Consider the following 14,696-nt stretch of genomic DNA (forward strand, 5'->3'; position numbering starts at 1 on the left):
AATATCAACGGAAGACATTTTAATGTTTTATTAGTTTTACATAGGTGACAAAAACAACAGAGCAATGGTACAGTAAAAGGTTCAAAAGGAATATTCATTAAGCAACATTGCTGAAATGAACTGAACATGATTTAATTTATCCAAGTTACTTTTAGTATCTAAGACATGGAACTGGTGCAGACGAACTTGTGTTCCAGGGCTTTATCTCCTGTATGGTCACATTTGCCCTAAATTTGGCATAGTACTTCACACACTGTGGACTCTCAGTGAAGACTGATGGATAAGAAGCTATGGCTTAAGCTCTTAGGATAAGGCGAGATGCTTTGCCAGAAAAATACTCCAAAAGGAAAGACATTTCTCTAAGGTCATCTGATTATCAGTTGATGTCTTAAAGCCTCAAAATGAACAGTATTTTTAACTTTCTTTCTAGAAAGTATCTAAATGTGAACCTTTGCAATCTCATTGATTTTATAATTTTCATTGGTAGCAAACTCCACGTATCAACTAGACGCATACACACACAAATTTATTTTCCCCCATTTAAAATCTTCTACCTATTAACTTTAGAAAATCCTTTGAACTTTTTTTATCTGGGGGAAATAATACTATTTTTCTTTATGAGATTTAATTGGTGGTCCTTTCTTAGTGTGCTCTCACTTATCCTCTTTCTCCAGAATGCTAAGTAGCAGTGGACTTCAGTTTTCATTAAATCTCTCAAAGAACTGGTTCAAGTGAGTGGACTTGGTTCATCATCCATGCACCAGATGGTGGGGGAATCCTCTGAAGAAAGTCCATGCAGGTAACTTGATAAAATGTAACAAACTTGATGTAGATTCCTTTTCTTTTCCTTCATGTCAATGGAGACTGTCTTATGGTTTAAATAAGCTATAGGGAAATTTTTCTGTTTACAAGCATAACCAAGAGGCCAGTTTAGAGTTAAAGGTGTACAAAGAGCACTCGCATGGGATACAAGTGATTTTGGTTTTAATTTTTGGCCAACCACCAAGTTGTTATATTGTGCAAAAATAATTCATTCAATTCCTTTGGGTGTTAGTTTCTTTATCAGTTTAACTTTGTCTTAAGTAGCTTATTTGTAACCAAAAATCATATAAGGGATATAAGTATATCTTGATTACTTTTACTGCTTCTGTATTTAAGATTCCTTGAATGAAAAAATTCAGGTCAGAAATTCTCATTTAAGATACCTTTGAGTAAAAGATTTTCAAGTATTTAGCATTGTATTATGAGCACTTTTCCTTGGCACTTAATTCATGAGATTAAAAGAAAACAGAGACATTTTCAATAAAAAATAGGAATATAATTTTCATCATTGTTATGATTCTTTAAAACAGGTTAAAAAATTTGATGCACTTGAATTTGAAAGGCTTTTGTGAAACTAATCAAACAACCTTCTAAGAAAAGATTTCTTGGCAGGAGTAAAAATTTTCCCAGAACCTTTTTTGTGGAGGGATTTCAGTGGAGGCTTTTTTAAGGGTAGTACTCTTTTGGGGGTTTGCAGTGCTCTTGCTATCTTCACATGTTCATTGCAGTAATATTTGTTGCTTCCTTCTGACAGATGAATGAGCGTGTCTTCTGCCAGATCCATGCACTGAGCATGGACCCAGTGCCCATCTCCATGAGAACAGTAGATCATGGCAGGTTTGTTGAGCTCAGTTGAATAAAATGGTACCCAAGTGTTGATATCCACATCACAAGTAGGGCAGCATGTAATCCAGTAGCCTGTCTCAGACTCATCTTCCTCATCATCTTCATTATAGGTGTCAAATTCATCATCACCATCAAAGCTATATGCTTCTGCACTGAAACAAAATTCTTCTGAGTCTTCAAAGGGAGTGGAGTCCCCTGGGTCTTCTGTTGATGTCTGACTATTTGTGAGTGTTTTCTGATCTTCATTCACATTGTCTTCAGCACATTTCAACATATAGAAATAGAAAGCTTCTGAAGTAGCCTGTTTATTGTCTCCTGGTATGCCAAGGAATACAGTTCCATTTCCCATGTTGCTCCCAAACCAGATCTTGCTGTGCTTAATATCTGGGGTCCAATCTGGGGTCTCCATCTCACGAATTTCTATCTTATTGTCCTCGAAAGAGACGATGTTGCAGACCATTCTCTTTTGATTTTCAAGCTGATAGCCACCAACAATAACAAATTCATCATTGTTTGTTTGAGTCAGGATTGCACTGGAGACAGAGATTCCTCCTGGCAAGACTGTGCAATTCACAGCTGGGCTACCCAGTGGGAGATCAACCTTTATTCTGTATAGGTTGGTAGGGCGGGTGTTATTGGCAAGTGAATGTCCTCCTAAAATATAGACGGTATCATTTCTGGCAATAGAGACATGAAAAGATAGCCCATCCTGAAGTTCTGGAAGTATGTATGATGTAGAGCACCCAAATTCAAAATCCACCAAGAAAACATGGGGCAGACAGTCAGCTACACTATTCCATTTTTCTGTGGTTCTTTGGGAAGAAGGAATGTATGACCGTCCTCCAAAGAGAACACCTATACTTTTCCCTCGACTATACACCACATCAATGGAATGACCATATCTGGCTTCGGGAACATCTCCTACCAAGTCTTTCTCCGTGCAGCGAAAAGTAACTTTTTTGCTGTTCTTGCCAGCAATAGACATGATATAAATCTTATCTGAAAGCTCATTGTTTGGTGTTTTCCCTCCATGGATGATGTATTGATGCTTTTCAGACTCTAAGCTGCTTCTGAATATGCAAGTGGCCGGGTAACGAAGAGGAGGAAGGTAGCAGGAATCCTTAGAGAAAAGTGCAGGCTTCAGTTTGAGATGGTTATGCTTTACATCAAAGTGGAAAACTCCAGTGGGGCAGGACCTCTTTGGCCAGCCTTTTTGGCCAAAGAAGAAAACTTGCCCATCAAAACTCATCAGTGAGAAGCCTGGTTGAATTAAGGCCATGTTATTACTGACTGTTATCATCTGCAGTGACATATTTTCTGATCCTGTGTAGATCTTTTATCTGAAAGAATTTTAAAAAATGACTTATATATCTCTTCATATAAATCACTTCACAGGTAAAAAGCTTGTTTAAAAAAAAAAAAAAAAGTTCTTCCACAAGCTTGTAGTGGAACTGAATTAGCAAAACCCAGGCAGCTAGGTTAGCAAGGAGCCACAGAACTTTCCTTCCCAGTAGGATCAAGCAGTTGGGACATGTTTTAGACACGGACTATCCTCCCTTAGATTTCTGGGAATTGTAGTCCTTTTCTCCTCACAGCTTCACCGCTTGTCGGCGGAAAGAACTACGTTTCCCAGGAATCCGTTCCCTATGTGTGGCTACGACTGTTTTTGTCGGTACAGGAGAGGAGACTCCTAGGATGCCTCTGAATACAGACGCTCAAAGTGCGAAGTGACTAGATGGGAGCCCAGGCGGAAAACGAGGGAATGGGAGGTGAGAGTGGCTGACGCAGACCTAACATCCGGGTTACGGGAAGGCCGCAGCCCCAAGAGGGGCGTCAGGCGGCCCGCTGTGGACTCTTAAATAGGTGACCCAGTAGGAAGCACAACTGCCTCTGGCCCTAGTGGGGTTGCCTGGAAACCGACGCCTAAAGGGAAGCCCCGGCCGAGGCGTCGTTGCAGACTCCTCCCGCCCGGACGCCTTGGGGGAACTGGACTCAGTTGCACCTGTGCAAACCCTAGGTTGCTGGGACGGGGGGGGGGGGGGCTGGTCGTGGGAGGGGGGGGACACCGAGGTCACAAAAGCTGGGACTATTTGACTGTTTTACGGAAGCCGGAGATCGGTCTCTGAATACCTGGAGTAGAGGGAAGAAATTACCTGATAATGATTTAGTAGTGGAAACACTGTAACTAGATCTTAGAAAGTGTCACGTCAAAGGCCCCCTGTTTTCCTCAATCGCTCTTGCTCACGTTTTTAGGGTTCTTCTAGGGAGGCAGAGAAGATTCCTAAACACCTCCCTGCCGCCTCCACTCTCTTTTCTTCTCCTGCCCCTCCCTCCTCTCTCCCTCTCTAGGAAAAATACAGTTAGTGGCTGTTTTTCAGATCTCTCTTTCCAGCCCAAGACAGTTGAAATAATTCTTTAGTAATTCTGTAGTAAGCAGACGCCAAGCAAAGAGGGGCCAGAATTATTCAGGATTTGATACTAGTATTATAGTATTTTTTTAAAAGGTTATTTACTAGATGAAATAAGCTTGATCAATTTTTTTTTATTTTTTTTTAAAGATTTTATTTATTTATTTTGAGAGAGAGAGAATGAGAGAGAACACATGAGAGGGGATAGGGTCAGAGGGCAAAGCAGACCCCCCGCTGAGCAGGGAGCCCGATGCGGGACTCGATCCCGGGACTCCAGGATCATGACCCGAGGTGAAGGCAGTCGCCCAACCAACTGAGCCACCCAGGCGCCCTAAGCTTGATCAATTTTTATTTTATTATCATTACTTACCTTAGAGAGATTCCAGGAGCCTTAATAATGTACTCCCTGTTTGTAGAGTGAAGTCCTAGGCGCCAAAGGTTAAAGGAAACAAAGTAGTACAGATTCCTGACTGTTAAGAGTAAATTGTTAATATGCTTCAAAAACAGTTTGAAACAGTGTCTCTGAATATGACTCTCAGTTCTTCAGAGTCTGGACTCTGAGGGCTGAAGGGCTGTATTCAAATCCTGTCTCTGTCACCTACTAACTCTATGAAATTGTAATTTAATATCTCACTGTCTCAATTTCCTCATCTGTAAAAATGTAATTACCTACCTCCTTGGTCGATGTTAGTTATGATTAGTAAATTAATAAATGTAAAGCACTCAGAACAGGGCTTTGTACACTGTGATAGTTTTCATAGTTATGCTTGAACTTATCAAAAGTAGGGTTGTTAGTACACAATTACCTGCCAGTCACGGCAGATGATATTTATAACGTTGGAGATGGTGAGATAGGATTTAGGATCCGGGATCTGATCAATGGGTATAGATTGATTAACTTTTTAGACTAATGAGAATTGGAAAAGCATATCAGTGGAGGTGCTGGTGGTGAGTTCATTTTAAATAACAGGAAATAATTCATTTATTCTTCTGCTACCCTTTCTCTAACCCCTCATTAAATATGCAGACTTTGAAGTCTGAGTCCAAGTCTGGGCTCTGAAACTTAGTTGCTGTGTAACCATCTCGGGCAAGTTTTTATTCTTTCTTTTCTGGAAAACGGGAATCATTTTAGTACCTATTCACTGGGTTGCTTTGAAGGATAAATGGGATAACACATATAAGTCACAAAGCACAGTGCCTGGCATATAATGAACATTTAATAAATGTTAGTTGACACTATATTTTTATTCTCCCTGCAAAGATTCCTTGGACCATTTAGAATCTATGGTCAGTCTAATGAGATGTTGGGTGGGGGGAGCTTTTTGCCTTGAAGCACTTCTGTAGATCAGGTGTAATTAGTTGCTAAATGTTCTCTCTTCTACTTAGTTTTAGTTTACTTGGGAGATTCCTTAAGGTGTGATATTTTAATAATCATCTTGTGGGTTATTAAACCAAGTGAGGGCATAGTGAATGAGAAGCATTATTATTAAAGTTACGAAAGCAAGCCTGTCTCTTCTTCAGACCATGGTGGTTTGTAGGTTCAGCAACTTGCCCTACTTATGAAATAACATGGGTGTTTTCTTTATTCATGGCCTATCCAAATATACATAAAAGAGGGCTTATGGGAACTAAGAAAATGCTCTGCATAGGAATTAAAAGGAAATACTGCTAAACCTCAGTTCAATAAATGAAAACCGTAAATGATTACACTCAGCATGATATGTGATGATTGTCAGAAAGTTGTCCATTTTTGGGCGGAGGGAGCACTAAAGCCAAAGCCTGTTTATTTTAAAAACCTCTGAATACTGTTACTGGGATGTAGAGCAAGCCATACAGGGGTAATGGATTCCAGATCCCAAGGGATGAACATACACCAACAACACTTGCTTTTAAACAGCAAGCTTTTTTTTTTTTTTTTTTAAGTTTTCACTGTAGCCTGTTGGCTTCATTTTAAGGTTGTCATAGGGAATTTGGCTTCTCATAAGTGAAAAGATGATTACTGTAGATTAGCAGACACATTTTCTTAGGCAAGGCATAAGGAATACTACCCATTTTTTGTAGCTTAGTTTGGATCCCTAAAGATTTCTGACCTGTCCTCCCTTTGATGCCCTGCTCTTGGTACACCTCACGATTGCAGGGTCCTAAAAACAGTGGTGAGGTTTATTACTGTTGGGATGAATTATCTTGTAACACAGTTCCAGTATTTGTGCATTTAATTTTTAGAATACCCATTTTAAACCATGACCAGATGACTTAATGTATTTAAAGAATAAACAGGAACATTGAAAATGTTTTCACAAATTTTGCCATATTTATTTAGTTTTTGAAATTTGCTTTATTAACTTAAATATGTTTTCACTGGAGTAAGCTATTGTATACTTTCCATGGTCTTAATATGCTTATATTAGTCACATCTTGATTTTTTAGAGTTTTTGAAAGGTTATACTAGAGCTAAAATAATCTACTTTCTTTAAATAGGCTAGATAAAAAAGGCAAATTTTGAAAAAGAAGACACTCTTCTTCAACCGAAGGAAGTTTCAAAGTCAACACATTAAAGATTCTTTTTAAAAGATAGAAATAGAGGACCAATAAATTTATACAATTTTCCCAACCCCATGCTAACATTCCTCAGCAGGGAGGTTTTCATTTATTCACTGTGAAGCTAGGACATAGTTGAGAATCAAAAGAAGACTAATGGTGTGAGGTCTGGGTTTGTAGTTTCCTGTGTCTGAACTCTTTTTTTCCATCCAAAGAAAGGTACTATACTCTGAGGCATTAAATCTTACTGATCAGTGTTGCCCATGTTTTCCTGATTGCTCCCAAATAGCAGGTAACCGCATGTAACTGCAGTCATTCCGTGCATGAATTAACACTGTCTTGCACAGCTAATCAGGTTCAAGGCATACATTATTTGATTATTATTTTTTTTTTTTTTGCTTGCACTGAAGCCAGGATTAGGTCTTTTTTCTGACACTTATGCCAGAGAAGCATTTATATACTAAGATTAACACATGGGCTCTGATGCCACAGGATTAAATCCTTGCATCAGCCAGACACAAGAAAGCCCTATAATTTCCCAATTTTATAGCATCCCCTCCCCATCCGGACACCCAATCCATCTGTAGCTAACACACTGCTAAAGGGGAGCATCACCTTTCCCTGAAAGTTGACAAACACGGGTGCCCGTCTTTTAGCTTTGGTAGAAATGAAGGTATTGGACCTACCTGAAGGCCAGAGGGGCTTCTCACCCCTCTCTGAATCTTTGCTGCTAAACCAGGTATTAAATGTCAGCACTTGGGGAAGATTCACTGACTGCCCACTCTGACCGTGGCAAGCGGAAGGCTCACAGTAAACAGAGTGTGTATGTGCACCTACAGATGTTCCAGTGAACACTGATCTAACGGGAGTAACTGACTGTGACCTTTTTTTTTTTCCTTGTCTTTAGATGGTTGAGGGAGATATCCACCAGGGTATACTCTTAAGATTTAACTATTTCCTTACCAATCAACAATAGAAACACAATCCACTATTTGTAAAGACCAAAAAAAAAAAAATCCGGCTGAAACCTGATTTATAATTAAAAACATTTTAGAAAAATATAGAAGAAAATGAATATAATTGCTGTGACTTAAATAATACTATTAAGAATCCGATGGTAAAGTATTTTTCCTAAAGCAGAGACCACTAATACCAATGCCAGTCATTTTGGTCTTGAATTGCTCTTCGATAGTCTCATTTTCTTTTTTTTTTTTCTTTTTTTAAGATTTTATTTATTTCTTTGACAGAGAGAGACACAGCGAGAGAGGGAACACAAGCAGGGGGAGAGGGAGAGGGAGAAGAGGCTTCCCGCTGAGCAGGGAGCCCGATGCGAGGCTCGATCCCAGGACCCTGGGATCATGACCTGAGTCAAAGGCGGACGCTTAACGGCTGAGCCACCCAGGCGCCCCATGGGTCTCATTTTCTTTAACGCAACGCTCAGAAGTCATTCTAATTCTTGGAGGCCTCCTACCAACTTGATATCAGGAGCTGCAGTGTAATATTGTACAGCAGAATGATTAAGAAAATGGGCTTTGGAGTCAAACTGACCTGGTTTTCTTTGCCAGGTCTGCCATTTACCGGTGGAGTTATCTTAATCTCTAAGCCTCTGTTTCTCTCTCTCTGAAATGGGGATAATAGAAGTAGTCACCTCAAAAGATTGTTGCAAAAAGGTTAAGTCAGATAATATCTTTAAAGTGCTCAGTGCCCAGTAGCAATGAATGAGAGTTCCTGTTGCTGCACATCCTTGTCAGCTGTTTGGTGTTGTCAGTGTTCTGGATTTTGGTCATTCTAACAGCTGTATAGTGGTAGCTCACTGTTGTTTTAGTTTGCATTTCCCTGATGACATATGATGTGGAGCATCTCTTCACGTGCTTTTTTTGTCATCTGTATATCTTCTTTGGTCAGGTGTCTGTTAAAGCTTTAGCTCATTTTTTTAATCAGGTTGTTTTCTTACTGTTGAATTTTAAGAGTTCTTTGCATATTTTGGTTAACAGTCCTTTATCAGATGGGTCTCTGGCAAATATTTTCTCCCAGTCTGTGGCTTCTCTTTTTATTCTCTTGTCAATGTCTTTAGCAGAGCAGAAGTTTTTAATTTTAGTAAGGCCACCTTATCAATTATTTCTTTGATGGATTGTGCCTTTGGTGTCGTATCTAAAATGTTGTTGCCATTCCCATGAACTATGAACTTTATGGCTTTGCATTTTTTTGTTTAGGTCTGTGATCCACTTGAGCTAATTCTTGTGAAGGGTGTAGGTCTGTGGCTAGATTCATTTCTTACCTTTGGAGATCCAGTTGTTCCAGAATTTTTGTTGAAAAGATTATCTGTGCTGTACTGTCTTACCTTTGCTCCTTTGTGAAAGATCAGTTGATTGTATTTATGTGGGTCTATTTCAGTGCTCTCAGTTCTGTTCTATTGGTCTGTCTGTTCTTTCACTAATGCCACACTGTCTTGATTACTATAGCTGATTTAATTTTAAAACAATTCATTAAAAACATTTACTTCAGGAAAAATATATACCACTCATGAGCCCATCACCTAAGCATAAAATTTTTTATTGATTTGGCTCTATTACAGTGTTTATGCAAATATATACACATTTTACCTGGTTATAAAGCAAATGCATTTAAATTTTGTTATCTTTTTAAAAAAAATTTTTTTTTAAAGATTTTATTTATTTATTTGAGAGAGAGAATGAGATAGAGAGAGAGAGCATGAGAGGGGGGAGGGTCAGAGAGAGAAGCAGACTCCCTGCTGAGGAGGGAGCCCGACGTGGGACTCGATCCCGGGACTCCAGGATCATGACCTGAGCTGAAGGCAGTCGCCCAACCAACTGAGCCACCCAGGCGCCCTGTTATCTTTTTAATATAACATTTCATATACACTATAAAATGTCTATTTTGTTTTCTTTTTAAAAAGATTTTATTTATTTATTTGAGAGAGAGAGAATGAGAGACAGAGAGCACGAGAGGGAAGAGGGTCAGAGGGAGAAGCAGAGCCCCCGCCGAGCAGGGAGCCTGATGTGGGACTCGATCCCAGGACTCCAGGATCATGACCTGAGCCGAAGACAGTCGCTTAGCCAACTGAGCCATCCAGTTGCCCTATGTTTTATTTTCACCTTTGTAATTTTTAATAACTTCCTAAAATTCCATTAAGTAAATGTAACATAATTTATCTGACTATCCACCATTGTTGGTCATTTAATCATTTCCATGTGGCTTAGATGATAGAAGGCACGATCAAAGGTAGACAGGTCTGGACTTGAGTCTCAGTTCTGCCACTAAATGATCCTTTTGAGCTTCAGCTTCCTTATCTCTGAAACAGAGATGATACCTGCCTTATTGTAAGGATTAATGGATATAAAATGTCTGGTGTAGAAGAGTGTACTCAGTAAATCTTGTCTGATGATGATGATACTATAAATATATTTGTACAAGTGACTATTTTAATTCTTTGCAAAATTTTAGGATATATTTTCAGGGTTGACTTTTTAAAAACTGATGAGTAGTTCAGTTGTTTGGCTGGTTTCCATCATTTGAAGTGTTGGCCCATCCTTTATTATTATTATTTTTAATTTTTTATTGTTATGTTAATCACCCTATATTACATCATTAGTTTTAGATGTAGTGTTCCATGATTCATTGTTTGTGCATAACACCCAGTGCTCCATGCAGAACGTGCCCTCTTTAATACCCATCACCATGGCCCATCCTTTAAAAAAGCATCATCATCTCTTCTAGTTACTTCCACAATGATTTTTTTCTTTGTCTGCAAAAGAGTATTGGATTATTTCCCTAACCTGTTTATGGTGTTATATAATGATTATAGTACTTGAAATTCCAGCATCAGTGACAGCTCTCATAAAGTTGACATATTGGATATCTCCACAGTAAATGCAAAATAAGAAATGTAACATAGAAACCATGGGTATGTTTAGGCAAGTATTTTCATCTTTGTATTTTACTACTAACATCAGCAAACAGGCAGTTTGTTGCTGAATGGGTTATTTGTTTCCTGAAGCCGCTGGAAATTAGCAACACATTTGGAAATGGGTTTTAAAGCCCTCAGCCTTTGCCACACCATTAGGAGGGCATTGAACTTGCAGTGATCTCAGTCAAGATCCTAGTCTGCTAAAGTGCTCAGCATAGTAACTAAATGTGAAGTAATCAACAGTATTTACTGATCATCTGCTATGTACAGAGGCATTGGAGAATTAGAAAAATTATCACAGACACAGGGCTTGCTTTTAAGGAACATACATGGTAATAGGACGAAGCAACTTTACATGCTTCTTATGCTCAACCTTAAAATTCTTAAAAGTTCACCAAGAAATAATTGTAGGTTGCTCAGCCCATTCTTAAACCTTGAGGCAGAATCAAATTCAAACTTCCACTGAAATATGTTGATTTCACCTACCTTACATCCAAAAACAGTGGATAATTAAAGAATGCAAGTCAGTGCAATTCCAGAATAAAATAATTTTTATTTAGCAGCAGGGAGATGAAAGTAACAGGCTGTACTGACATAGTAATTGAACAATTAGGAAGCATAATTGGAGAAAAACAGAATGCCAGCGATGGTAGATAGCTTCAAGTCCAGTCCCTTTAGTTTTACATTCAAACAACTTAAGGCCAGAGAATTTAAACCACATGACAAGGGTAACACAGCTGCAGGGGTGTGTATACATGGTGGGTTGAGGGGAGGCAGGAGAGAAGCACTCTTGTGTGAACTCATGACTGTTTTTGTGCCTCTCAAGCATTTCCATCCCCATTTTATAAATGGAGAAACAAATTACATGGTTGCTTAATGAATTAATAAGTGTTAGTGACAACTTTTCATAGCATTCTGATAGGAATAGACAATTTTTACTTCTTAAATAAGTGGCTGATTTTTAAGGAAATAATATAAATAGCATAGGAAAAGGAGATAGTTGACTTGAGTGAATCCCATAATGGGAGCTACAACTGAAACTGGCAAAGAGGAGAAAAGAGGAAGTAAGAGGAAATATATAGAAGAAAGCAATCTACAGTTAGTATGATGGATTGTCAAGAGAAGAACGTGACAAGTGACTTGTCACTTTTTATTTAGGGCAATTAATTAAATATGGCGACCTGACTGGGATGACTGGTATTTCCCTGTATTTCATTGTTCTGTGATTTAAGGTGGACTCTGCCATAAAATAAAATGGAGAAAAATTTCAGAGGTGATTTACAATGTTGTACTAGAAAAAAAATTCACTTCAAAAAGTTTTATTTTTAGAGAAGGAGGGATTTGGTGTTTCTTAGTTACTATCTTTGGATATAGAAGCCACGTTGGTGTATGTATGTTATGTTGTATACATTGAGGCAAAATTGCAAATAAAGTGCTGAGATTAATTGGAAGCTGGGAAAGCACTGTACTAGCTCTTAAAGCTCATTTATTATTCCACAGTCATAGGAATTTAGAATAAAATGGGAAATGCATCTTTAAAATCCTATTTCTTGGGCGCCAGGGTGGCTCAGTCGTTAAGCGTCTGCCTTTGGCTCAGGTCATGGTCCCAGGGTCCTGGGATCGAGTCCCACATCGGGCTCCCTGCTCGGCGGGAACCCTCCTTCTCCCTCTCCCACTCCCCCTGCTTGTGTTCCTGCTCTCACTGTCTCTGTCAAATAAATAAATAAAATCTTTAAAAAGATAAAAAAAAATCTTTAAAATCCTATTTCTTTTAAGAGAATTGTCATATGAAAAGGTCGATTTTATTAGCAAGATCTGGCATTTTGAAACACTTAGAAATGAATCTCTGCAGAGTTGATTTAGTTGGGTTTGTCTACACCTGCTCCTAACTAGCTGTGTGGATTTTGCTTTAAAGCAAGCTTCCTGGTGTTGTAAGTGCTGTGCACTGTGCAGGTGGCTGACGGGCTCAGGAGACTGGAGAGAAGGGGATAACTTCAATTAGGAGTGAATGCCTTTGTGTTACAGTTGTTCTGCGGAGAGAAAACATAAGCATTAATAGGACATTGCATCCCACGTGAAGGTGGGATTACAATTGAGCTAAAAAATCTCTTATGATTGAAATATTGTTGCATGATTATAGAGTTATACAGTTGACTCAGAAACTCTACTGCCTCTACTGGATTCACAGCTTTATTAGGTCCTTGAAAAAAAATGTTCCATCAGAGACTTAACTGTTACCATTTGTAACTCACTCATGTAGTTGATTACATTTCTGAAGATGGGAGATCAGTTTTGAATGTGGTTGAAAGATGTGTATTGACGTATATTGAACATTTTTCTTGATAAATGTACTAGTCTAGAGTTAATGTACTTGTAGGAGCTTTATGTACTTGTAGGGGGTGAAGGTAGGGTATTTACTTGTGATCATCCATAACTTGAACTTTTTCCACAAAGGGGATAAACAAAAATGGTAGAGAAAAAGAAGTCTGATTTCTGAAACAGTAGATTTTCTGAAATTTGTCTTGTGGGTATATCCTTCAGATTCCATGTCCACTGGCAATCTGCTTTTTAAAAAACAATAGGTAGTGAGTGGGGAGAGGAAGTTTGAATGCTTAACTGTTTGCATTTTTCTTTGTTTAATGGAATTAATAACTGTGTAATTGAAAACAGTCTAATACTCAGTTGACCTGCCTCAGTAAGTCAATGCAGACATTTCTGGATTGACTTAAACAGCTTGAAGGAAGAGTATATTTTGGGGAAATAAAATTGATTTTAAACAATCTGCTGATGAACAGCAAGGCTTAATGAATGATAGCCTCAAGAAACCTCATTACAGTAGCTTGGATGGATGAGCCAGAAAGGGAAGCAAATTTTTCAAGAGGAAAGTTTCTGCTTAAACATGTGATGTTATAGATTAATGTTGTTCCCATCCCCCCAGAGCTTTCTGCAGGGGGGAAAACAATCAACATGCATGAGTTCCAACATTCTTGGTAAACTTTTAGTGATAATTTTCTTTTCTTAAATCTTTTTTGCCTTAATTGGTTTAGCCTTCTTCTCCTGTTCTTCTTCCCCCCTGCCTTCTAAACTTTTAACTTTGAAATAATTATAGATCACAGGATAGACCTAAGTTGCAAAAAAAAATGTATAGGGAGATTTTATGCACCCTTGTTCGAGCCTTTTGCAGTGTTAACATCTTATATATCTGTAGTACAATATAAAAATTAGGAAACAGTGGTGCAATCCACAGAACATATTCAGATTTCACCAGTTATGTATAGACTGATGTGTGTGTGTGTGTGTGTGTGTGTGTTAGTTCAACTATATCACATGTGTGGTCTTGTATAACCACCACCACAGTCAAGATACTCAGCTGTACCACCACTGCAAGACTCATGGTACCCTATTTATATCCGAATCCACCCCTCCTCCATCCCTAATCCCAGCAACCATTAGTCTGTTCTCCATCTTTATGATTATGTTGTTTCATGAATGTTACATAAATGGAATCATGCAGTATGTGTGTAGCTTTTTGAGACTGGCTTTTTTCCACTAAGCACAGTTTCTTTGAGGTTCATCCAAGTTGTTGCATAAATTAATAGTTTTTCTTTTTTATTGCTGAGTAGTATTCCATGGTATGAATGTACCATGGTTTGCTTGACTAGTCACCCATTAAAGGACTTTTGGGTAGTTTCCTGTTTTTGGTTGTTATGAATAAAGCTCTGTGAACATTCATATACAAGTTCTTGCATGAGAATAAGACTTTATTTCTCTGGGATAAATACCCAGGAGTTAAGTTGTTAGTGTGTATGGTAAGTCCATTTTTAGTTTTGAAAGGAACTGCCAGATTACTGTCCAGAGTGGCTGAATCACAGCAATGTATGAGTTATCCAGTTTTTCTGCATCCTTGCCAGCATTTCATGTACTCACAATTTTTTCTGATGATTTTTCTCACCCGTTCTGAGGAGTGTGTAGTGATAGCTCATTGTGGTTTTAATTTCTATTTCTTTAATGGCTAATGATATTGAATATCTTTTCATGAGATTATTTGTCATTTATATATCCTCTTTGGTAAAATGTCTGTTGATGTCTTCAGTTTTTTTAATTTGGATTTTTCTTTAATATTGGGTTTTGAGAGTTCTTTATGTTTTATGTGC

At 38.3% G+C, this 14,696-nt stretch overlaps 2 protein-coding genes across 2 annotated transcripts in view; one reads left to right on the forward strand and one right to left on the reverse strand.

Moving 5' to 3' along the window:
- Window positions 1–1,396: 1,396 nt before the first annotated feature.
- Window positions 1,397–2,980, reverse strand: RAG2 (recombination activating 2). The gene has a single exon (XM_035012309.1). The coding sequence runs from the start codon at window positions 2,978–2,980 to the stop codon at window positions 1,397–1,399; it is 1,584 nt and encodes a 527-aa protein (XP_034868200.1).
- A 318-nt stretch (window positions 2,981–3,298) lies between these two features.
- The window catches only part of IFTAP (intraflagellar transport associated protein), a 66,130-nt gene continuing 54,732 nt past the window's right edge, over window positions 3,299–14,696 (forward strand). Inside the window, exon 1 of the mRNA XM_035012593.1 lies at window positions 3,299–3,437. The gene's annotated coding sequence lies outside the window, so the exon portion shown is untranslated. The remainder of the gene's footprint in view (window positions 3,438–14,696) is intronic.

Source organism: Mirounga leonina, unplaced genomic scaffold (assembly GCF_011800145.1).
Source record: "Mirounga leonina isolate KUSES-001 unplaced genomic scaffold, KU_Mleo_1.0 Mir_166, whole genome shotgun sequence".
NCBI classification, from domain to species: domain Eukaryota; kingdom Metazoa; phylum Chordata; class Mammalia; order Carnivora; family Phocidae; genus Mirounga; species Mirounga leonina.